Source organism: Spea bombifrons, chromosome 3, assembly GCF_027358695.1.
Source record: "Spea bombifrons isolate aSpeBom1 chromosome 3, aSpeBom1.2.pri, whole genome shotgun sequence".
NCBI classification, from domain to species: Eukaryota; Metazoa; Chordata; class Amphibia; order Anura; family Pelobatidae; genus Spea; species Spea bombifrons.
The window spans coordinates 39,609,316-39,634,419 of NC_071089.1; the positions used below are offsets into that span (position 1 = coordinate 39,609,316).

The 25,104-nt window shown below is 40.5% G+C and overlaps 1 protein-coding gene across 5 annotated transcripts; it reads left to right on the forward strand.

Moving 5' to 3' along the window:
• Positions 1-24,263, forward strand: BCLAF1 (BCL2 associated transcription factor 1). 5 transcript variants are annotated; one of them, XM_053459169.1, is made up of 13 exons: positions 2-141; positions 2,139-2,191; positions 9,672-9,810; positions 10,178-11,077; positions 11,441-12,070; positions 12,161-12,330; positions 17,194-17,299; positions 17,736-17,820; positions 17,989-18,164; positions 19,975-20,134; positions 20,778-20,927; positions 23,306-23,500; positions 23,856-24,263. In XM_053459169.1, exons 3-12 carry the CDS (start codon positions 9,713-9,715, stop codon positions 23,498-23,500), a joined length of 2,670 nt encoding a protein of 889 aa, XP_053315144.1. In that variant the 5' UTR covers positions 2-141; positions 2,139-2,191; positions 9,672-9,712; the 3' UTR covers positions 23,856-24,263. The 5 variants fall into 5 exon arrangements, 4 of the variants coding, with proteins under 4 accessions (XP_053315144.1, XP_053315145.1, XP_053315146.1 ...); XM_053459170.1 differs by having other exon boundaries at positions 20,781-20,927; XM_053459171.1 differs by having other exon boundaries at positions 9,672-9,804.
• Positions 24,264-25,104: the final 841 nt, after the last annotated feature.

Sequence of the window (25,104 nt, forward strand, 5' to 3'; positions counted from 1 at the left end):
TCCGGCGCCTCCTCCGCCCCTTCCGGATACTGGCTCCTCCTACTGAAATCTATCTACAAGGAGGAAGACAACGGTGAGAAATGGCGTCTGGAAGTGATATGGGGCAGTTGTGAGTGGCCGTCGCTGCTCAACCTCTGTCAGGTGCGTTGTGCTTCTCGCTCTGCACCGGAAGTGCGTGTAGGAAGCTACGCACTGTATCCGTGACGAAGCCGCAGGGACGGGGACGGGGATGGGTGCATGAGTAACACCTGGGAGCAGTTATAATGCATGTCATGGAGCTGCTTCCCGCTGTGTTCCCACGCAAAGCACCCGCACCCACGCAATTTTATAGCTGGCGATTTATTTAAGTGTACTGCTTATCAGCGTTTATACCTAAATCTGTATGCATGACAGTACGATCCCCTGCTTGCCATTTGGATACTGTGAGGTAACAGCTCGTTGCGTACAAATAAAAGCCACAGAGTAGGTATTGCCCAAAAAAGAAAAAAAAATCCCCCATTATCATAAACATTAGGGATGCTTGCCAGTGGTCTCCAACAAGATGGCTGCCAGTCTCCATGGTGTCCAAGCAGGTGTCTTTGCTTGCTCGTCACTTAATGGCACCCACGATGAGCTGAAATTTATTTTTATAACTAATATATATATGTGTGTGATATATATATATGTTAATGTGTGACCCACCTTGCATCTGCTAGCCTATCAATAAAAGGTATGGGTTCTGTTATTGGTGATGGTTTAAAACTAATAGGAGGAATACCTTAACAGAACGCAGCTTCTTGTAGTGAATGGGAGGCCTCAGTAAACATGCATCCTTTAGGTGACAGTAGTGCGGCATACGGACAGGAAAATCACCAGGTACACACGGCCATCTCAAATTCAGTCATTGGGCTCGTGTTGTAAAAGCGGAAAAACATTTGTAAATGCGTGATTGAGATGTATGTTTTCTGTACCGTATTCTCATAGCTACTTCATTTTCTTGGATCCCTGGACTCTTGAGAGTGTTATTAAGATTGGGGAACTGGCATTGCAATAAGGCATCGTGAGGATGGTGTAAAAGGAAAGCTAATTATAGCGTGACCAATCAGCCACATCCTAATTGGCGCTAGAACAGCCAGCTGCAACCATTCAAGGATGGTCAGTGTTCAAGGCTCGCTTGGATTGGTTGTCCATTCTGCTTTGCGCCATCTTTCCTGCAGGAAATCATTTTAACCCACCGCATAACTGATAAATCCCTGTTCTCTATTGACATTTTCTTCACCTGATACATCATTGGTCATCAGATAACTAAAGCTGGTCAGCAGTTTTGGTATTCCTGTTCCTCTGTCCGATGGTTTTGATTTCAGAATATCCCAAAGCTGGATATATCTATGTAGCATTTAAGAGTCTCTATATGCAAGCATGCTGCTGCTGGGGTAAAAACCTACGTGGATGGTTTCAGCAAATACAAAAAGCAAATCATTATGTCTTGCTAAAATAAAGATAAATTGTATTGAAGTAACACAATGACTTAAGCAAAGATTAGACAATCTTGTTATGACAGTATGCGTTGTTATGCTACTGGGTCCTATCACAAGTAACCTAAAGCAGGCAACTTTAGAGGGTTCTCTCTCTATTCTGTAATGCGGAATAATATTAAGCGTTCATTGGTTTATTTTAGCAATTAATTTAGCAGTTTTGGCTCTTACCCGTGCCATCGGCTATAATGCACCAAGAGGCAGGTGGACCAAATTGTGTCAAAAGCTATGCAAATATAATATAGAAATGATCAAAAGGTTAGTACCGTGTTAGCCGTGGAAAAACAGGAGAAAAGTATAGTTAAGAGGGTACCATTTATTGGCTGAGAGTTTACCTGCAAGCTTTCAAGACCAAGTTGTTAGGTCTCTTCCTCAGGCATTAAGGGACCCAACAACTTGGTCTTAAAAGCTTGCAGTTAAACTCTGGTAGCCAATAAATGGTATCGTAACTATACTTTTCTAATGTAATATAGTACAGACATATTATTTTTGTGCTGCTGTGATTTAGGGATATTAGCCTAAATATTATGTTGTTTCAAATGACATACACACATTAAAGAAGCATGGATGGTGTATTTTTAAAGGAAACAATAATTGAATAATAACGGTTTTTTCTGTTTGCAGAGACATTATAAGGAAATACACCACACTGGTATAGAAGCAAGTCGTAATTATAGGTAAGAAACTTTCAATATATTTGTTTGTCTCTCGCATACATCAGCAGTATCACTTCACGCCTACCTCTTTTTATGTCTTTATGGAGAGCTCCATTTTCAGGATATCCATTATCAATCCCAGACAAACCAAAGAAGGGGTTCACACAAGGCAACACACTAGAGCCCTGCTCCGCTGATTTTGTGACCATTACCTCCGGCAATATGTGTGCCGCTCCCGCAACATATGTGGTCAATCCCGCCTGCTCCTGCCACATATGTGGTCAATCCCGCCCGCTCCTGCCACATATGTGGTCAATCCCGCCCGCTCCCTTACCTGAACTGCAGATTTCCTGCGTACTCCCGCAAGGCTGCCTTCGCGTTGCTCCCTCTTCTCTTGTTCCGGCCATGGGAAGCAGGAACGGAGCAGAGTCATGTGAGGTGACGTAAATTCACGTGACTCCGCTGGATTCCTGGGTGGAACAAGGGTAGAGACGCTGTTAGGGAGCAACGTGAAGGCAGCCTTGCGGGAGTGCGCCAGATTACCGGGACCCGCAGGTACATTGTCTGACTGCCTGCTTCCGCCTGCAACACCCGAAACCACTGGTACAAATAAATATGGGCAAACTGTGATGGGGGGATCATTTCCGCTTAAGCTGTGATATACAATTCTTGTAATAATTGGATGTGAAGATTATGAACTAAATATATATGTCTTTCTTGGGAATGTACACCCGGGTCTGTTTATTTTGTTGATGAAATCAAATAAAAATTTATAGCAAATGCTTGGACATTGCATTTAGTGTTGAAAGCAATCCATGTTTAACTACATGATGTAGTGAAAAGTTTGTAGCACAAATTCCAAACAAGATTGCAGCTGGAATTCTTAAACCCAGATGCGTTATTAGATTCATTATCATGAGCTGAAAGACAGCATGTTGCACACAAGTGAGCACAATTATTTTAAAGTTCACACATATAATGCAGACCCTTATAGTTTGAAATATGTTCGGCACAATAGCATGTGCGGTAAGTACTCTCCATTTAACAGTAATGTGCAAAACTTTCTTTCTAGGGATCAGTGAAGCAAACTAAAGTGATTATGCACAAACCATAGGGATTTTTAAGAGAGGGAAGGGACCTCAATATTTTCATCACTACATTACATTTATTTGTAAAGCATCAGCAGACTCCATTAAAATCAGTGGGATAATTTAAAGTCCCACACAATAACAAACCGATACAAAGGGCCCTGCTCTTGCGAGCTTAAAATTTAGTTGGTAGTTGAGGGGGAAATGAAACAATAGGAGATGACTGCTCAAATGGGGATAAGTTGATAGGGTCTGGATTTTCTCTAGAGGTTGTTGATCGTTCAGATGGCTTTTTTAGGATGCTGGCTGAGATTGTTAAGAAGTAAGCTTGTACACTTCTCGGAGAGCTTTTGAAAGTTGCATACGTGGGAGAAAGTCTGATGGGATGGGGAAGAAAAATTCCTCAGAAGGGGTACAGCACTGGAGAAATCCTGAATGCGGCAGTGGGAAGAGGTAATGACAGTAGAAGAAAGCCGCAAGTCATGAGAGGAACGAAGAGGGCTGGTAGACGTGTATTTGGATAGTAGGGTATAGATAGGTGTCAATTCTTGTCGTGTCATATCCCTTGAATTTATGTATTGTATTAAGCGCTGTGTAAACTGTTGGTGCTATATACCGTATTGGCCCGAATGTAGGCCGCACTTTTTCCCACGGGGGGAGTCCCGGCAAGGGAGATTTTTAAAGCACATCTTGCAGACTTGCCGGCAGCGGAGGTTGTTTATGCTCGCATCGCCGCTGCCGGTGAACGTCTGCGCGAACAATCTTCCCACGGCGGAAGTGCTGGCACCGGAAGTTGAATACACATTATGCATAGATGTCCCCCACCGGCCCCGCAAGACCCCGTGGAGTCTGCACCGGTAAGTCTGGTGGGGGGGGCATCTTGGGGACAGAGTGGCACCATATCTCGGGGGGGGGGTAGAGTGGCAGGCAGCATATCTCAGGGGGGGTTGAGTGGCAGCATATCTCGGGGGGTAGAGTGGCAGCATATCTCGGGCGGGATAGAGTGGCAGCATATCTTGGGGGGTAGAGTGGCAGCATATCTCGGGGGGGATAGAGTGGCAGCATATCTCGGGGGGTACATCTTCGGGACAGAGTGGCAGCATATCTCGGGGGGGGCAGAAACTTTTTTCTTTAAAAAAGCACCTAACTTTTAGGGTGCGGCCTATATCCGAGCCAATACGGTAAACAAAAGATAATAATATAAGGGGATGCAGAGTTGTTAAGGTTTAGAAGTTTGATTTTGAAGGGTATGGGGAGCCATGAAGTGATTGGCATAATGAAGCAGCATTTGAGTAACGGTGACAGAGAAAGATTAATCTAGCTGCAGTGTTGAGGATGGATTGGAGTGGTGAAAGGAGGGAGAGACCAGTTAGTAGGGCGTTGTCCAGATGGGATATAATATTATGGATTATTATGGATTAATATTTGGGTCGTTTGTTGTGTGAGGAATGGGCAAATTCAGATGTTTTTCAGGTGAATTTGGTGAGGAATGAAGGAGAGAACTTGGTCTGTCAGTTGGATTGTTAAATTGTCAACAGTAAGAAAAATGTCAGGTCGCAGGATTGCCATAAACTCGGTCTTGAAGATGTTGAGCTTTAGGTAATGGGACGAAATCTATGATGAAAAATACGTTAGGGTGTCACCTGTGTATAGGTGATACTGAAAGTCAAAGGAAGAAATGAGTTGTCTAAGGGAAGAGGTATATATGAAGAAAAGTAGAGGCCGGATGGACACCAACAGATAGAAGTTATTAGTTAGCTGATTATAAGTTAGTCGTTTAGCAGTTTGGATGCTAGAGGGAGAAGGGAAACTGGACAGTAGTTTGGGGATGTGGGATCAAGGGAAGGTTTCTTTAGTATGGTAGAGGTGATGACACGTTTGAGGATTACGCTAGAGGAAAAAGAGAGATTAAAGATATTGGTTAGGGTTGGGGTAAGGACACTAGAGAGGCATGGTAGTAGATGTGAAGGTGCGAGTTTGATGGAACAGGTGGTGAGGTCGAAGGACCCCAGAAACGTCAGTAGATGTGACTGGACTGAAGCATGTGAGGGTGGGTTGTGGTGAGGAGGGAGATTAAGGTATCATATGGTGATGGTGTCATTTTTGTAGGGCTGCAACTAACTATTATTTTCATAATCGATTAGTTGGCCGATTATTTTTTTCCCCCTATATGCCACCATGCCCCCTGATATGCCTTACACCCCCGATATGCCACTGTGCCCCGATATGCCTTATACCCCCCTGTATGCCACTGTGCCCCTATATGCCTTATACCCAATATGTCACTGATATGCCCTTTACCTCAATATGCCACTGTGCCCCGATATGCCTTATACCTCCTATATTCCACCATGCCCCGATATGCCTTATACCCCCCCTATATGCCACTGTGCCACCTGATATGCCTTACACCTCCTATATCCCCACTGTGCCCCCTGATATGCCTCAAGCCCCTTTATGCCACTGTGCCCCCTGATATTAAAAAAACTGACAGCGCTAAAATAGGCATAAAATATATGCTTTAATGAATATAGAAAAAAAAGGATACACAATACAATATAAATATATGGACAATACAAACAATAAATCATATACCGTATTTGCTCGATTATAAGACGAGGTTTTTTCCAGAGCAAATGCTCTGAAAAATACCCCTCGTCTTATAATCGGGGTCGTCTTCTAATCAGACCCCAAAAAAATGCTGGCGCCATGCTGCTTACCGGTCGCGAGCAGCGTCTCTTCTGTTAGAAGCAGGGCAGGAAGCTTGCAGCGTCCTCACAGAACTCTATCTCCCCCCTCCCTCCTCTGAGGGCGGGGCCAGAGAAGTTGCTACAGCCGGTCCCCTGCAGAAGTCTGCGAGTGGGAGATCTGCAGTTCAGGTGAGGGGGTGGGGGAGGGTTTTTGAGTATGTGTGAAGTGTGTGTGATTAAGGGAATGAATGAGTATTTAAATGTTTGTGAATGAGTGTGAGTGTGTGTGTGATAGCATGGATGTGTAAGGGGGGTGGGGGTTGTAGCATGGCATATGGAGGCTGTAATCCCACTGCTATCATCCCCAGGTTCCAGCATGTACTGGCTGCCTTGGCTTGATAGGAGTGTGATTGCTGTTAGCAGTTTGATATATATATATATATCAAACTGCTAACAGCAATCACACTCCTATCAAGCCAAGGCAGCCAGTACATGCTGGGTTAAAAGGCATATCATGGGGCTGAGTGGCATATAGGGGGTTAAAATGCATTTCTGGACCTCCAGAAATGCATTTTAACCCCCTATATGCCACTCAGCCCCATGATATGCCTATATACCTCCAGAAATGCTTTATACCCCCCTATATGCCACTCAGCCCCATGATATGCCTTTTAACCCCCTATATGCCAGAGTGGCATACAGGGGTATAAGGCATATCATGGGGCAGAGTGGCAAATAGGGGGGTATAAAGCATTTCTGGGGGCAGAGTGGCATAACTGGGGGGGGCAGGTTGGCAAATAAAAGGAAATTTAAAAAATATATTTTTCTCAATCATAGCTTTTATTAAACATGAAAATAATTTACATTAATATTTACTGGTAAAACTTTTTCCCTATAGGGTAGTCTTATATTCAGGCTTTTTGTTTTTTTCCTAAATTAATATTTTGATTTTGGGGGGTCGTCTTATAATCGGGGTCGTCTTATAATCGAGCAAATACGGTATTACAGCAATCAAAAAATAAAAAACACAAATTAAAGAATGCAAAGACATAATTAATAGATCCCGAAAAAATTCTACCTGCCCCACCAGGGGTTAATATATGAACAAAAGAAACACAGGGCAAATAAGCATTAAAATAAAGATAATACTCCATGCTTACCTTACCCAGTGGTGCTTGCTTGCTCCGTTTTTCTTCTGCTGCTATATTAACCCCTGGGGGGGAAGGTAGAAGTGAAGGGAAGTAGGGAGGTTGCGCACATCGCGCACTAAAATCCAAATGCCGTGCAGCCGGTAGGGGTCTATGCGATGCGTGCAGACAGCCGCTTCTCCCCTCCGCTTCCATTGGGGCTTCCATGATGGGGGGGGTCTGGATTTTACTGTTACAATCCGATCTCTATTTGAGATCGGATTATAGAAGGACGGGAGTTTTTCAGAGCATTTGCTCTGAAAAACATAATTTTATAAATCGATAAAAATCGATTCAACTAATCGATTATGAAAATCGTTGACAACGATTTTCATAATCGATTATTATCGATTTTAGGGCTGCAACTAACGATTATTTTAATAATCGATTAGTTGGCCGATTATTTTTTCGATTAATCGGATAAAAAAAATGAATGTAAATTTTTCATTTATTTAAAATAATTTAATAAACAAATGATGTTAAATACAAACAGCAGAATAACTTTGATAATACATTTCTTGTCTTTATTTCCCAACCAGCCCCCCAATATATGCACATTTGAGCCCAGGCTTGCTACGCTGCCTCCCAGACATGCCATGCTGCCCCCCCCACATATGCCACGCTGCCTCCCACAGCACTCCACGCTGCCTCCCACATATACCACACCACGCTGCCTCCCACATATACCACTCCACGCTGCCTCCCACATCTGCCACTCCACGCTGCCTCCCACATCTGCCACTCCACGCTGCCTCCCACATCTGCCACGCCACGCTGCCTCCCACATCTGCCACTCCACTCTACCCCCCACATGCCACTGTGCCTGATACGCCTTATACCCACTGAAACACCACTCCATCCTCCCCAGACATGCCACCCTGCCCTCCCCACATATGCCATGCCATGCTGCCTCCCACATCTGCCACTCCACAATGCCTCCCACATATGCCACGCTGCCTCCCACATCTGCCACTGTGCCTGATGCGCCTTATATCCCCTGATACCCCACTCCATCCTCCCCAGACATGCCACCCTGCCTCCCAGACATGCCACTCCTCTACCCCCAGATATGCCACTCTACCCCCAGATATGCCTTATACACCCTGATACACCACTCCGTCCTCCCCAGACATGCCACACTGCCCTCCCCACATATGCCTTATATACTGTATATGCCTTATACCCCCAGATATGTCACTTCACTGCCCCCAGGATTTAGATTCCCCTAAATTAACCCTAAACTCCCCATTAACCATAACTGCCCTTAAATTAACCCTTAACACCCCCTTAACCACAGCATCCCCTAAATTAACCCTAAAGACCCCATCAACCACAGCATCCCCTAAATTAACCCTAAACACACCATTAACCACAACTGCCTCAAATTAACCCCAAACACCCCATTAACCACAGCTGCTCCTAAATTAACCCTAAACACCCCATTAACCACAGCTGCTCCTAAATTAACCCTAAACACCCTATTAACCATAACTGCCCCTAAATTAACCCTAAACACCCCACTAACCATAACTGCCCCTAAATTAACCCCCACCTCCCCTAACTTTCAGTAGCCCAAATATATATATATATTACATACATATATATATATATATATATATATATATATATATATATATATATATATATACACACACACACATACACATTATATATATATATATATATACACATATACTTACAGTTAGATGAGTGTCACAGCCATGTGGTTCTGGCCTGGAAAAGGAAGGGGCGGGGCCAGTTGTCACAGTGATTACAGGGAGGGGGAGTAAGTAGGAGCTGCTGCTGTGAGACGGTGAGTCAGACTAAACGGATTATATAATGAGGGGGATTTTTCAGAGCGTTTGCTCTGAAAAAACCCTCATTTTATAATCGATAATAATCGATTCAACTAATCGATAATGAAATTCGTTGCCAACGAATTTCATTATCGATTATTATCGATTTTATCGATTAGTTGTTGCAGCCCTAATCGATTTTATCGATTCGTTGTTTCAGCCCTACATTTTTGCTTTTAAAGTAGGTGGCAAGCTCTTGGGCAGAGAAATTGGAGGACGAGAGGGATGCTGTGTGAGACAGAGAAGGGTGTTAAAGGTGGGAAATAAAGATTAAGGCATATGGGAAAGTGAGGCGATAAATTAAATAAAATAGGTTTGTTTGGAGAGATGGAGGGCTGATGTATAGGAACGGAGCATGAGATTGTAGTGAGTGAAGTCTTCAGGTGAACGAGACCTCCTCAAGAGGCGCTCTGCGGTACTTGAACACCTTTGGAGGAGATGCGTCTGTGTGGAATGCCATGGCAAAGGTGGATGGCGTGGGGGATGGTGCACAGTTACAGGAGCAACCATATCTAGTACTGAGAAGTTTCTCGCATGTCAGGGTCATCTGTTTTATTTGCACAGCTTTTCTGTCATACAGTATACTAAATGCAATTTTATGGAGAGTCTACCACCATATATATTTGGTGCATTATATATTATACTGCAGTTTCTTTACATGTACACACGTTTTCATTCAGTAATAGGCAAAAAAAAAAAAAACAACCCCAAAACATTGAAAATGGGGAGATCAAAAACAAGGTCACATTCTTCGAGGTCAAAATCTCGATCTCCATCCACCTCCAGATCAAGGTCACATTCAAAGAAAAAAAGGTACAGGTAAGCAGAGTGCCTGCATTTGTTTTAGCAGACCTATGGGTTGTATTAAAATTATAGTTTGTCTGTGGAGAGACTTTTTTTTCACCTGCTAAATGGCAAATGTATTCGTACTGGCAGCACATATATGTGTACATTTTAAAAGGTTCATTTGCAGTTTGCTTTTCAAAGAGCATTGTTCCTGAGAAAATCAGTAATTTAAAAAAAAAAAACAGAACAAAGTGCACTGTTCCTAAAAGGTATGCCAAATAGTTTTAAATTTAACATGCATTCTGATTAGTTTTGATGTAAAAATAGTCAATATATTTGGATGATAAATCATGTAAATTCCCTCTGAACATTAAATGTTTACATCTAATGTTATAATAAGTTCCAGGTCACGATCAAGAACATACTCCCGATCTCGCAGTAGAGAACGTGTTTATAATAGGGATTTCCGCAGAGATTACAGAAACAATAGAGGAATGAGACGTCCTTATGGTTTTAGAGGAAGATCAAGGGGCTATTATCAAGGAGGTGGTGGCAGGTATCATCGTGGTGGTTATAGACCAATGTGGAACAGAAGATATTCTCGAAGCCCAAGGCGTGGCCACTCTCGTTCCAGAAGTCCAAAGAGGAGATCTGTATCATCGCAGAGGTCTAGGAGCAGATCACACAGATCCTACAAGTCCTCCCAGTCAGCAAGGTCCTCTTCATCTCGCTCTTCATCACGTTACAGCAGGTCACCTGAGACAAAACCCCGCAGTTCTCAAGAAAAAAAGTCCCAGAGGATAGAGGCTGATAAATCCGAAAGTCCCCTAAATAGCAAATCCTGTGATGATCAGAAGGATGCATTTGATCCATCTGACCCCTTAGATGAGCTTGGCAAAGAACTAGATCTGCATGGTGAGAGCTGGGCAGGTCTCTCTGCATATGACAACAGTCCCAGGTCACCCTGTAGTCCATCTCCGGTTGCTTCTCCACCAAGCCAGAGTTCATCACACTCTGATGGCCCTATTCTGCGTGTAGTTCACCCAGGAAAAGACAACCTGTGTCAAAATTCACATTCCATCGCACGTTCTCCAGAAAGGTCTGGGTCTGAATCTGGCGGCAATGGTTCAACACGCTACAGTCCCTCACAAAATAGTCCATTTCATATACCTTCCATTAAGAGCCCAACAAAATCGGTGTTGGCTCAGATCCCTGCACGTGAGGAAGGACGTTCCCGATACACGTTATACCTCGACACAGCAGAGGAGGAACTCACCAAGGGAGCAAAATTTTTAAAAAGGTACATTAAAGGGTCTGCCTAGCAAAATTACTGAAATTGAGGGCTTGAGAAATAGAGCAGCGTCTGCATAGCATTCTAGTTCTAAATGTCTGATCTGGGGGTTTCCTCTTAAAGTATACATTTGTTAAATATTATTTTAAGTCTTGTTAAAAAGTCGCAGTTAACTTCATGTTCTAAAGATTTATAATTTCATCGTATTTTAAATGAGCATTATGGCTTGGTAAAGAAAATCTTGAACTTCCTGAATTAAAAATAACTTTTTGCTGTTTTCCTTCCTCAATTAGTTGCTTAGTTTTTTTACTCTCATGCTAGCACACTAGAGAGTTTCTTCATTAAAATGTTTATTTTCTATACCACATGCAGGTGTACAGATGAAGAACATAGGTTATTCCCTATTGGAAAGACCAATACTAGGGAGAAGGAAAGTCAGAAGGAAAGGGGGTCAGAGAAATTAAAAAAGGAAGGTGGAGGAATGTGGGATGATCATGAGGCATCTGGTTATTTTGGGGGAAAATCAAATGTAAAGCCTCAATTTGTAACTATTTCTGAAAGTGAAGACCTAGAAGAGGCAGAGGACTACAGGCAGTTTAGAAAGTCTGTCCTTGCAGATCAGGGCAAAGGCTTATCTTCATCTCACTGGAACGCTGAAGATGAAGGGACAAAATACAAGACTAAAGTTTTGATGAGGGGTTCTAAAGAGGAGGAGAAAAGCAAAGAGGGGAAGGGACATAAAAGTGCCTCAAAAGACAGGCAAAAGGATGAGGAGAAAAGTACAGAGAGGTTGATGGGGAAGAAAGATGCCCAGACACCTGATCTTGTAAAACCAGAGAAAATGAAAAACATCTTCGGATACAGTCTGCCACTTAAGAGTGATGATGTAAGAGAGTTAGCGTTCAGGGAAGAAAGTCCACTAAGGCTTAAAATGATAGCCACTGAGTCACACCACCCTGAAGTCAAACTCCGAATGGTCACAGTGCCGCTTGATGATACCAGGTAAACCATGTTTATGGGTTTTTTTTTCTTTTTCCCTTCATGTTTTTATTTCTTGGCTAAATTGTTCCTTCTGTCTTGATGCTTGTGAAGGCCTGCTTCACTGTGTAATGAGAGGCGTGTAGCAAGTACACTTGTCCATTCAGTCAAGAAAGAGCAAGAATTCCGGCCCATCTTTGACCACATGAAGGTTTCCTTTGCCAGCAAAACATCCCCGGAATCTTTTACCTACCATATTGTGTCTTTAGTACAATATGTCAAAGGTAAGACATGTTCTATATGTGCCTATATGTCCGATCTTACTATACTCCCCGCTCCCCACAAAACTGAATAATCCCATGATGTAGGCAGTGTTTTATGATATATTCTTGACAAGCACACTGCTCTATAGTTTTCTGTTGAGAGTAAGTTTATGCGATAGCTTAAGGTGTCTCCTTACTCCTTTCCATCAGGACACATAATTGTTAAGTTTACACACGTGTGCCTACTTAACTGCCATATTTTTTCGTCTTGGCAAATAAATGCATTATAATCTCTATTTCTGTAAACAATGGCATCTCTAATTAGTGGATACTATTCACTCACAAGTTAGCTGCCCAGTTGTTTCAAAAAGTATTTTATGTGCACTTTGTTTAAATGTCACGTTTCCATTTAAAGGAAGAGTCATTTGTATTCATTTAGTGGTGTTGAACTTTGAACCTAAGTAAACCTTATCTGCCCCCACCTGCCATTTTTGCTATAGTTCTATCTGCTTGTTTGATATACTGACAGTGTTTTCTACCCCATATGCCCCTGTTGCCTTTTCTAGGTGGGGCTGAGTGTCAGTTGTAGTGGGGAGCAATGAGACCTTGTTACAATACTGCTTAAGATTGGTTATTGCATCTTAATTGCAGGTAAAGTATATAATGTTAAAGTTCTTAGTCCTACAGCTCCTGCTGTACTAGTTACCTTATGATACTCTGGTTACCTTTTATTAGACAGAGTATTCATCGGTAGCCCTTGCAGGTTGTGTTGTCCTAGGACAACACAACCTGCAAGGGCTACCAATGAATACTAGGACTAGGACAACACAACCTGGAAGGGCTACCGATGAATACTCTGTCTAATAAAAGGTAACCAGAGTATCATAAGGTAACTAGTACAGCAGGAGCTGTAGGACTGAGAACTTTAACATTATATACTTTGCCTGCAGGTAAGATGCAATAACCAATCTTAAGCAGTAATGTAACAAGGTCTCATTTTCTAGTGTGTATTATTGACCTTTTTTCATAAAGAAATTAAATCTTTATCGGTACACACCTCTTTTAATATTGTATTACCCACGTGTAAAGTCAAGTTTGTAGTATTTCCTTGTATGCACAACGACGTATGGAGGCTTGTATAAATTGCTTTTTAAGACAGGGTTTGACAAATACCAGGTTAGATGTAGCCACGTCTAATTTTTAGGTGTGGCTCCTAGATTTTTGTGCCACTTTATATTGGTCTAATTGGTGTTCTTCTTTCTAGCGCCTAAAAAATATCAAGCTGGCTCCCAGTTTCGTCTGTCTGGCCCCTAACTGCTACGCATATTTGTCAAACCCTGCTGTAAGAGATGCCTTTTTTATTATTTTAAGTCGTACCTTTTGTTACCCTGGTACGATCAAGGCTCACTTATTTTGCACGGGCACAATGACATTGAAAATCCACTGGTTCCTTTGTTCCAATCACATCATGGTTAATGGTACATGCTGAACCCCCAGATTCTCCAAAGTATTATAGCAGTTTCTCTGAGAAGACCTTTTCTCAAAATTGAACAACTGGCAAGTTCTTGTCACCCAACACAAATATATTTCTGTGAGCCTTCTAGAAAGTTTTGAAGCCAATATGATCCATTTAATTCATCGTTTCAGGAGGAGACACAATCACAGTGGGATGAACGTTAGAATTGCTAGAAAGCCTTTGTGGTGTCTTTGCAACATCCATTTGGCTCATGGCAGTGATTCATTTGGTGCTAATCTTATTCTCCCAAGTGTACATTGCATTGTTAGGGTAATGATACATAGGTATCATACCCAGGTATGCTCCTCAGGAACCTACAATATACAGAATGCCAGCACATCAACCAGTAAACAGTCAATGTGTGTGTTAGAAAATAATTAGATAACACATTGAATCATTAGTTCTCAATAATAATGTTGTATGTTAATTCATGTAGGGCTCCTGTCAGTATATTGTTGTCTATCAAGCTAGGTAAAAAATAATTCTAATGTTGGGCAGTCCTATAAATTTGAAGCTCTAGCTATAGATGTTTTGCTCCTTCCAGAAAGAATATGTTTATCATTAACTTTAATTTTCCCCTTTTTTCCTTATGATATACTGTCACAGAAATCAAAGGTCCCATAGAAAAAGACTTTTGAGCATGAAATATCACGTTGTGTAAACAAAAGTTTACACAATTTGTTTCTAGTTCCAGTAAAACTCCATTATCTGCAGTCATGAAGGTCACGATTTGTAGACTCGAGCACCACACTGAGCTGATGGTTTATGGCAATGCTGATGAAGTCCTGGCAGGGAGATTAAGATCCAGACATTCTCTTGTTTGCCACCAAGTTAACAGAAATTGATGACATTTGAGTTAAAGTGCATCTAGAGGGCCTCATAATTCAGTTTTTTTCATTGAAGATAAGAAATCAAAGGTAATTTGAAAGGTTAACGATATAATTTTATCAGACTAGTCCACAGTGTTTGAGTAGCGAAGGAATCTGGTCCATGACTATTTTTGAAGTAGTGGATGATCCTGTCTCATGGTGTATGAAGTGAGTCCAGTGCTGTGTGTGTTGTATTAGTGTTTTGCAGCCAAGTGTACACAGGTCAACTGAACATGAGCTGAGATTGCCCAGTGTTGATTTCTTTTTCCATTCATAACTAGGTCCTGGAAAATGTTTTGAAATGGCAAATCCATGTAACACAATAAAATATACTATTGCTGATGCAAAAACATGCAAAGTCTGCCTGACACAAATGGCCTAAAAACAGCATTGCTAGCTTCCAAAATTCCTGGGTATGGTGGAATTATGCTTGCAGTCCTACCCCTTGTAGTGACTCTTTCAAGGTGTAATTCTTGCTTGTGAGGCATGTGCTGGATGCTGGGCGGTAAGTTGACACGAGCTATATGTTGATCTGTTTAAATAGGGTGATGTATCTATCGCATACTGTACACTATAGCATGTGGTATTTTCCGTCTTGAATTTTTAATGTATTGTGGTGGGTTATCAAACGTCTGTATATCAGCATTAACACTACTCTAAATGCATGGTAACGCAGCAGGGTAAAAATAATGTTTCACAAAACAACAATAAAAATATAAAAAAACAGCATTTAATTCATAAATAAAAACCCACTTCTCCTATCACCACTCACTATTGGACTATTGGAGGCACAGGGAAGGTGGTCAGAGTAAAGAAAGTTTAGAAATTAGAATAGTAGGAGCCAGGAGGCAAACTCGTGGGTTGAATTCAACCCAAAAAGCGCTATCTAGCCTTAAAAGTGAAACCGTATATACAGCTGTACCGTTAGCTAGATATTCTCATAGTCGACCCCCTAACTGGGTAAGCAGCCCCATAAACCGCTGTAGTCGGGCAAATACCCAATGCGTGTTTCAGCTTTGTCAGGGAAGAAGTGATTGTGGCACAAAGTAGAAAAAAAACTTATCTACTAAAAACATATTTTGCTGTGGATATAATAACTAATATATATTTGACGTGACAATAATTATACATACAATCTGCTTGCGAAATGCAGTGAATTCTTTCAGCCAGTCAGGATGAATGTGAGAACACTAATGAAAAGTAGGATGTCATCAAAATGTGTACAGATGCCTTATTTTTGGGATATGGCTTTTCACATGATGTACTAATCAAATGTTAACACGTTCTTGTACCTGACATATAGAATGCGCCTGAAGACGTGTCATTGATTGCGACTATACATATTTTTTTGATATTCATTACCTTATGATCTAAAGAAGGTTGATGATTACAACTCTTTTAAAAGAATAGCCATTGTGTGTTTGTAATTTGATTTTGAACAAGCCCTTGGTGTCCTAGGTTTGTCATATTGACCATTTTCCTGAGGAGCACATCCAGATTTTGCATGGATGACCATCGGTAGACCATCCTATATAAAATGCTGCCCCATGGTATGTCAGATGTATAAACTCACAGGAGAGAATCGGTCGCCTGGTTCGACCCTGCAACCATGTTGGATGTAGATGTCCCCCATCTCTACCCTCCATTAGAAATGCCATGCGGAGCTGCTAAGCCACTCTGCTCTCGCTTCCTTGGAATTGGTCGACACATTAAAGGAAGTAAAATCCACAGACGCAAGCAACTAGCATGATGACTGAATCTTAACGTTTGCTCTGCATGGCGTTGTCGATGGGGAAAGTTAAGAGTTCAATAGTAATATCTTGAAAGTAATGTGTGTACATAGAATTGAATTTTATTGGCACCATTAGGTTGACAAGGCTCCATCAGTATTGTAAGGAAGAGAAAAAATTAAGTTGGGGGTCCACAGATGAGTTTCCATAATTATTTTGCATTTTGCACCACTGCACGTAATTGAAATATATGAAAATATATATTTATATCTCTAAAAGTAGTCCAGTACGATAGTGATTCACTGTATATCCCTACAGTCTTCTCTCCACAACTTAGTATTTTTGTTTTTATTATTGTAATGAAATGTAGAAATTGTGATGTCAATAACATCTATTTGTCTGGGTTTTTTTTTTACTTTTCAATATATGAGTTTTTTATTGCCTTTAATGTACCAAACAAACCTACTCTATTGCCTTTTCACCTTACGTTCAATCGGAGCGGTAGAAGTGGAGTAGTAGTTCTTCACCTCAAAAACATGGCCGTGCTATTTTGCCTTTTTTATGCGTCCATGGAGGTATTTGAGATTCTTTGGAAATGTAGCAGGTGAATAAATTCTGCATACATTTGTATGTAACTTTTTTATTTTGTCTTTTTTTTTTTAATAGGATTGAATATTTAATACTTGTTCACATCCTGCAAGTCTCTGTGTCAGGAATGTGGCTTTGTATTTAAACTAATGAGGCGGTGTTTCTCCTCTAAAACCAACAGAGCATTATTTTTCGGGTGATGGAAAGACCCTCAGTGAACGATTTACAGGCTATCAGAAAGTCACTGAGGCACAAGCCAGTCGCTCAAAGAGCCCTGAGATACACAGGTCAGTCATTGCCATTCACTGCTTGTTACCAAGGTGGTGTTTAAAAACATTAGTTTATAATGAAAGTGTTGTCAGTCTGATGTATAACTGTTGTGGCCGTAATAGTCCCTAACTGGTGGGGGTCTCAGGCCAATATTAAATAAATATATATATAATATGTGTGGGGGTTAGACCAAATAAGTGTATGTTGTGAAAAATATGATTGGTCTAGTATGCTAACTAAAGCATACTTTTAACTCTAGGCCATACAACACTAAATGATCTCATATATTTAGGGTTCCGATATAGACCCAGCAATGTTAGAACAGATGGCTGCTGAAACAAGTATGTATGGATTTTTAGCTGTATATAACAGTCTCTACTGTCTCACTTTGTCTCTTACTTGATTGTTACTATATTATTGTCTATAGCTATGTTTGCTTCCTCTATATTGCAGAAGAATAGACATATCTCCTAATATCCAGAGGAAACATTCTCGTTTGCAAGGTGAAGAAAAGGTTGCAAAAGAAGAACCTGCCAAGGTAACAAGCCATGTCAATAATGTATTCTTTTTTTTTTTTCTTAATCTTGACGTTTTTATATTTACACATTTTATTTAACTTTAGTAAGAAATAATAAAATTAATGTTTGACCCTATATAGACCTGCATTGTTTTTTTGTATTGATTTCGAATATATTTTGGTGAACAGATAGAAAAAAAGGGAAGAAGTGGCTCTGCTGATCTTAGGTGTGATGTTGGCTGCCCAAAGAAAGGGCTCAGTAAAGAGCGTGCAGACTCCAAATGCTCAAGAGAATCAAGCGGCTCTCGAAAACGGGAAAAAGTCCATAAGGATATCAAGGAATTAAAAATCTTCAAAGACGACAAGTAAGCAAACATTGTTTTCCGGAAGTGTGCATGCTCTGTATATACATATATATTTTAAGATATAATCATAAGAACATTTGTTTTAAAGTAAACAATCACAATTGTTTGTCTTACAGCAAAAAAATGTATTTGTCTTTTACACGGCTTATGGTGGATGAGGAAAAATACTTTGGAATAGCAAGCTAACTGAAAAAAAAAAAAAATGACAAATTATTGTGTCCTATTGTCCAGGCAACACCATGAAGTTGGACCTCAGTGCAGTGCATTACTAGAAACCGTTTGTGTAAGAATGCTGGTTCATTCTGCTTGATTCGTCACTTTTTAAACTCATAACACCGCAGTACAAACAAAGTTACCGATTGCTGTAAACATCAATTTTAGTTTTGTGTGGTTTTTTTGCCTTTATCTACAGAATTCAGAATTTTAGGTAAATAGGATTGTGGAACATTGATTGTCATGTGTATTTTCTTATTATTAAAAACATGGATTTAATTGTGACAGAAAATAATACATCACTTTTGTCTGGTAGATTGCACGTGCGTGTGTGTGTGTGTGTACTGTTTCCATGGTTAGCACTATTTTGTCCTGTGCATTTGGTTGAATTTAACCCCTTAATGACAAAGCCCGTACATGTACGGGCTCAAAATGCATTGTTCAATGGGTGTAGGGACCGCCCATTGTCCTTAAGGGGTTAACAAACAAAGTTTTGATAGTTGATATATATAATGAATGATAGTGAAAGACCGATCGTATTTTAATAAAATGTATAGTTTGTCAAAGCAAATGTAATTGTTTTGAATGATATTTTTGAGTAACATACACCGATCAGCCATAACATTATGACCACTGACAGGTGAAGTGAATTACACTGATAATCTTGTCATCATGGCACCTGTCAATGGGTGGGATATATTAGGCAGTAAGTGACCCATTTTGTCCTCAAACTTGATGTGTTAGAAGCAGGAAAAATGGGCAAGCTCATGGAACTGAGCAACTTTGACAAGGGCCATATTGTGATGGCTAGAAGACTGGGTCAGAGCATCTCCAAAACTGCAGCTCTTGTGGGGTGTTCCCGGTCTGATAGGTACATTACAGGCTGCCCATGCTGACCCCTGTCCACTGCCAAAAGTGCCTACAATGGGCATATGGGCATAATGTTTTGGCTGATCGGTGTATATGCCTGCACATTTTACAAAACCTATAATTTTCTAGGTTGCAAGAAATAAACAAAATGATTAATACCTTAGCTTAACTCTGCCAGGTGACTGTGTCAATAACCACAGAAGCCTTGTTATAAAGTATCCTAACTTTATCTGATTGCATACAATGGGTATTATTCAGCGAACAATGAGATGAAGAATTAAACATTTCATCTCACTGACTGGTAATGCATTCCATAGGGCCGGTCAATGGGGTTCCTTCTAAAAGGAGGGTCTTAATGCCCCGTTTATTCACATTTCACCTATTTGACTGTTTATGTAGCACCAGAAACACTGGGGTCAGCCCTAAGATACAAAGAAATACATAGTTAAGTCAGTTTCTTTGCACTGCAACGCTCATATTTTTAATAAATAAACTTTACAATGTTTTATTGAGACAACGATGTACTTTTTTTTTTCTAGTACCACTCTATAATGCATAGTATTTAATACTTAAAGAGAAATCTCTATTTTCTCTATGGAGACACCCTTTTAACTGCTAACCTATTGGGGAAAAGTGTAATTTCCTTAAATATATTCTTGCTTTATTCTGTATTTGTGTGTTGTTTTTTTATGAGTTTTTTGTACGTATGTCTTTTTTTATATTCCAGTAAACGTAGAAAGGAGATTGAGCCACCATCTTCTCCTTCCTCTGCTAGTTCGCATGAAGAAAAAGATAATAAGAAGGAAAGGGATGAAGAGTTCAAAGGTCCACTTGAGGCCAAAGAATTTTCAGGATTTTCAGGAGTCAGCAGGCCCAGGGGAACATTTGTAAGTTTTTATACCTGGAATAGTTCAAAGGGTTAAGTTAACTAAGTAGCATTCAAGCTCTCCACCATTGCTTTAATCTTAGATTTTATATACACGCCTATTAAATAAAAAAAGTATGTAAGGTTCTCTGTGACACCAAGACATGTATTTGTTCTGGTCAAAACTGCCATGTATGATGATGTAATCAGACTAATTTTGATGAGGTCAGACATTCAGATTAATAAAAAAAAAAAAGCCATTCACACACTTTTTTTAAATTATATTGCAGAGTGGTTCTGATTTAGAGCAAACAATATAATAAAAAAAAACATATTTTACTCTTTATTGTAATTTCCTTTGTTTCTTAAAGGGAAGGCACAGATAAAATTAATGTCTGATTCTGATCTATTTTCTTACTGCTCTACTACATTATTAGTTTGCTGTGAAAGCATTGTGGGTTTATGTTGGTGACCCACAAGCATCTCTTACAACAGTGATCTGTGAGCCCCACCAGCTGAGCATGCCAGTTGTGTAGTATGATGTTAGGGTGTCACTGTAACTGCTTGCGTGGATTCTTGTCTCCGTTAATGTAAAGAATAGGAAAAAAAAAACAATTCTTTGTTATGCTCCATGTGAACACTCCACCAACTAATGCATTATTTAGCAGTTTCGAATAAGAGGGAGAGGTCGTGCAAGAGGGATGTTTGCTGGAACAAGTGTTAGTCCTGTAAATGCAACCACTACTTTCCAAAAGCGACCTAAAGAAGAGGAGTGGGATCCAGAATATACACCTAAAAGCAAGAAGTATTTCCTGGTGGGTGATGAAGAGTTTACGTTTGGTTACATGACCAAATTATACAACCAAAAAATATATAATAAATTATAGAATACCTTCACTTCTACTCATATCACTAAGGCCAGAATCTGATTTGAAAGGGGAACAGAAGGATCACTTTATCTAAAACAAGTGCTATATAAGTTATATAGCATAGACTAACAAGACAGTATTTTCTAGCATTGGCATTATTTAGGTACTATAGCATAATCATCCGTGCAGACGTGTGATAAAAACCAACAGTTTTCAGTCCCATTTTCGGAACCATGACCTAGATTTCGCAGTAGGAATTTAGGCTTTTTGACCTTTAAGTATGAATGTGGCATCTATGACTTTTAATGGGATCTCTGCCGCAATTTGTGTACTTTTTAATTTTGGTATTATTCCACAGAAGATAGAAGCTCCCTGTTAGGATGAGCTGTGTTAAATGTCTTGTGACATATATACCGTATTGGCTCGGATATAGTCCGCACCCTTAAAGTTAGGTGCTTTTTAAGGAAAACATTTTCTTAGTTAAAAAAAAAATGTGGAATAGATATGCTGCCACTCTGCCCCCCCCCCCCCGAGGTATGCTGCCACTCTGCCCTCCACCCGATATATACTGCCACTCTGCCCCCCCGATACGCTGCCACTCTGTCCCCAAGATGTGCCCCCCCCACGACTTACCAAAGCAGACTCCCGTGTGTCTTGCGGGGCCAGCGGGGGACACCTAAGCAATACGCGTAGACAACTTCCGGTGCCGGCACTTCCGCCGGCACGGGAGATTGTCTAAGCGCATCGTGCAGACGTTCACCGGCTGCGGCGAGGCGCTTAAACGACCTCCACCGCCGGCATGTCTGCACGATGTGATTTAACAATCTCCCTTGCCGGGACTCCCCTCGTGGGAATTCCCGGCAAGGGAGATTGTTAAAGCACATCGAGCAGACGTGCCGGCAGTGGAGGTCGTTCACGCTCATCGCCGCAGCTGGTGAACGTCTGCACGATGCGCTTAGACAATCTCCCGTGCCGGCACTCCCCCCGTGGAAAGTGCCGACAGGGGAGGCTGTCAGAGCGCATCGGAGAGTAGGATGCAGGTCCCTTACACTGCTGCGGGGGATCTGTATCCTAACCCTGCTGCCTGCCCGGCGCCTGGAACTGCATGTCCCGGGCGTCGGGCACTAGACCCCGAATATAGGCCGCACTTTTAAAGACTTAAAGTGGGGGAAAAAAGTGCGGCCTATATTCTGGCCAATACAGTACATATATTCACGTCAGTAGTCGGGATATTAATGGAAACCATGCTAAAGGAAAAGTTTAATATTTAGATGTAAATGAGTGCAAGAAGAACTTGTCAAGCTAATGTAATTTATGTTTTGACTGCGTATCTAAAATAGTAGACCAGGGGGAAGCAATAGAAATAGATTGGACTTCTGTAAGAAGACACTTTGACACTGGATAATTTAGTTAAATGGATAAGGCAATGGTAGAATAATAGGAGACAGAAGGTTGGCCTTTATGGTGTATATTCAGAAGAAGGTCTTTTTACTAGTGGGATACCTCAGGGATCAGTATTGGGACCAGTACTCAATATTTTTATAACAAAAGATCTTATGTCTTTTTGCAGGTGATTCAAAGGTCTGCAACAGGTTAGACATTTTATTTGGAACTAGCCAAATGACAAGCATTTGAAGTAAATTAAAATAATGTTCGAGTGGCTGCTGCAGTTTAATGTTGATAAATGTAAAGTAATGCACTTAGGATATAAACATACCACAGCAGAATATGTAAATTGGACCACTGTGACAACAGAAGAGAGGGACTTGGGAATTATATCTGAGGACTTGATATCTGAGGTATGCAGGCAGTGTAATAAAGCATCAGAAAAGGCAAGGAGGTGGTTCTGCCACTTTACAGGTCTCTGGTCAGTCCTCACCTAGAGTATTGTGTACAGTTCTTGAGACCCCATCTCCAGAAGACTATTGACATTTTGGAAATAATTCAGAGGAGGGTTACCTAAATGGTGAAGGGTTTGCAGGATAACAATTATCAAGAAAGACTAAGGGAACTCACTATGAATAGTTTAGAGGAAATAAGTAGGGGAGGTTACTGAGAGGGTGGTAGATAAATGAGTGCTGGAGGCTAATACAGTAAGGAAATGTAAACATGCATGGGATACGCATGAAGCTATCCTGAATCTAAGATAAGATAAAGGACAGATTAAGATCAAGGTCTGATATTACTGAAAAATATACTATAAAAACCTTGTTTAATGGTAGTTTGATTTGTTCCTTGACCTTACTTCCCTTACTTTTTTTTGGTTTATGCATCATAGTTGTGGCTTTGTGTGGAGTTTTCAGGAATTTGTTTTTATGTTGTAGCACGATGACAGAGATGATGGAATGGATTACTGGGCAAAAAGAGCAAGAGGGCGTGGGAACTTCCAACGTGGCAGGGGGCGGTTTACCTTTAAAAAATCTGGAAGCAGCCCAAAATGGACACATGATAAGTTCCAAGGAGATGGCCTTCTAGAGGATGAAGATGAAGCAATGAAAGATAGAAAGAAAGATGAATAGGTAGACTACATACTTAACTTTCCAGACATTTTTTGCTTTTCATTTATTTATTTTGATTAAAATTAACAATCTATAAGTGGTGCCTATGTTCTTTCCCTGCCAATCTTGTGAAAATAAACCCCCTTTTAAAAGTAAACTAAAATCTTAATGTATAGACTATTGATGTACAAAGATAGATTTTGTAAGAATAAGAAAAGCACATAATTAACAGCATTTTAGAGCCTGTTACTCTATCATCGTTGACATACAATGAAGCATGTTTTCTTATTTGATTTCAGTGCTGTATTATTGTTAGTGGTGTAATTTCTTGAAAGAAAACTGTCTCATTTTAATTTTTTTGTTTTCGTTTTTGCAGGACTGATGTTTCTTGAAGAACAGAACTAGAATGGTTAACATTTAGTGTGTTCAATTTCCCCATTCAATAATTGGAAGCAATTTATTTTAATTCAACAGGTGTATTACATTTTAGCTGAGATGTTGCTTTTTAAAAAAAAACCTCAAATATTAGGATAGGAATAAGTAAAGAAACCATCCAGAAGAAAATCTTAGAAATTGTCCAGCAAATTACCAGGGATGAAAACTTCAGCATTTAGGGATCTGTTTTAAGTGTTTGTTAAAACTTATGTGCATTCACACATCTGCGTGATTCTAAAAATTATTTAAGTTTTTTTGTCAAATAACTCTGTTTATAAAGTATGTTTGCTCATCTGTTATTTTTGAGCTTTAACACAAAATATTCTGAATAATATATTTCCTGAAAGGATGTCTCTCTCTTTTGTGGGAATTTATTTCTTGAAGAGGTTTTGTAACGCAAACCAGGTAGATTGGCGTGCCATCCTCACAATCTGAGCCGGCTACAGATGGGTATCTGCTGCAACTCTTGGGAGTAAATTATAGCTCATCCATAGAAAGTTTACTAGTAATGATTTCACTCCGCAAAGAGGGACACAACATGCCAGTTAGGATGCGGAAATTGAATGGGGTAAATTGAACTGACCAGCTTTAAAGATGTCCCTAATAGGGGACTTTTTCCAAGTTGAAAAGCTAGATTGTGCAAGTCACATACCAGGAGCTGTAAATTTATACCTGAAGAACAATTTGTGTGAATAAAAACACAAAATTACGACTGAGAGGCTGGTGGTAAAATTATTGCATGGAAAGCGTTAAATACCAACCTCTTGGGTCTCTGGTTTTCAAAAATATATGGTTTGATGGGATAAATTGAATTGGGAGGCTTCAAAGATGTCCCAAATAGGACATTCGGCAGAATAGCTCTATGTCAAAAATGACTTGATGGGTGTAAATTGAATTGATCATACCCCACTTTCCAGTCCAGGAACTTCTGACTCTAGTAGGGTATCGGATGTTATTGCTCCTTGTCATCAACTTGGCTCAGGACCGCTTCCAATCCAATCACAGAGACATCTACATGGACCCAAAAACATTGGGAGTGGCCAGTACTGGGAAACTTTCTAATGCTTTCTTGCATTGGGTAAATGTTTACATTGGTGATCAGGCAACATTATGGGAAAGGGCTTTATTAGGTTTGTCAGGGATTTGGCTATGACATTATATTGTGGAATAAGCTTCCTATAGTAGTTGGT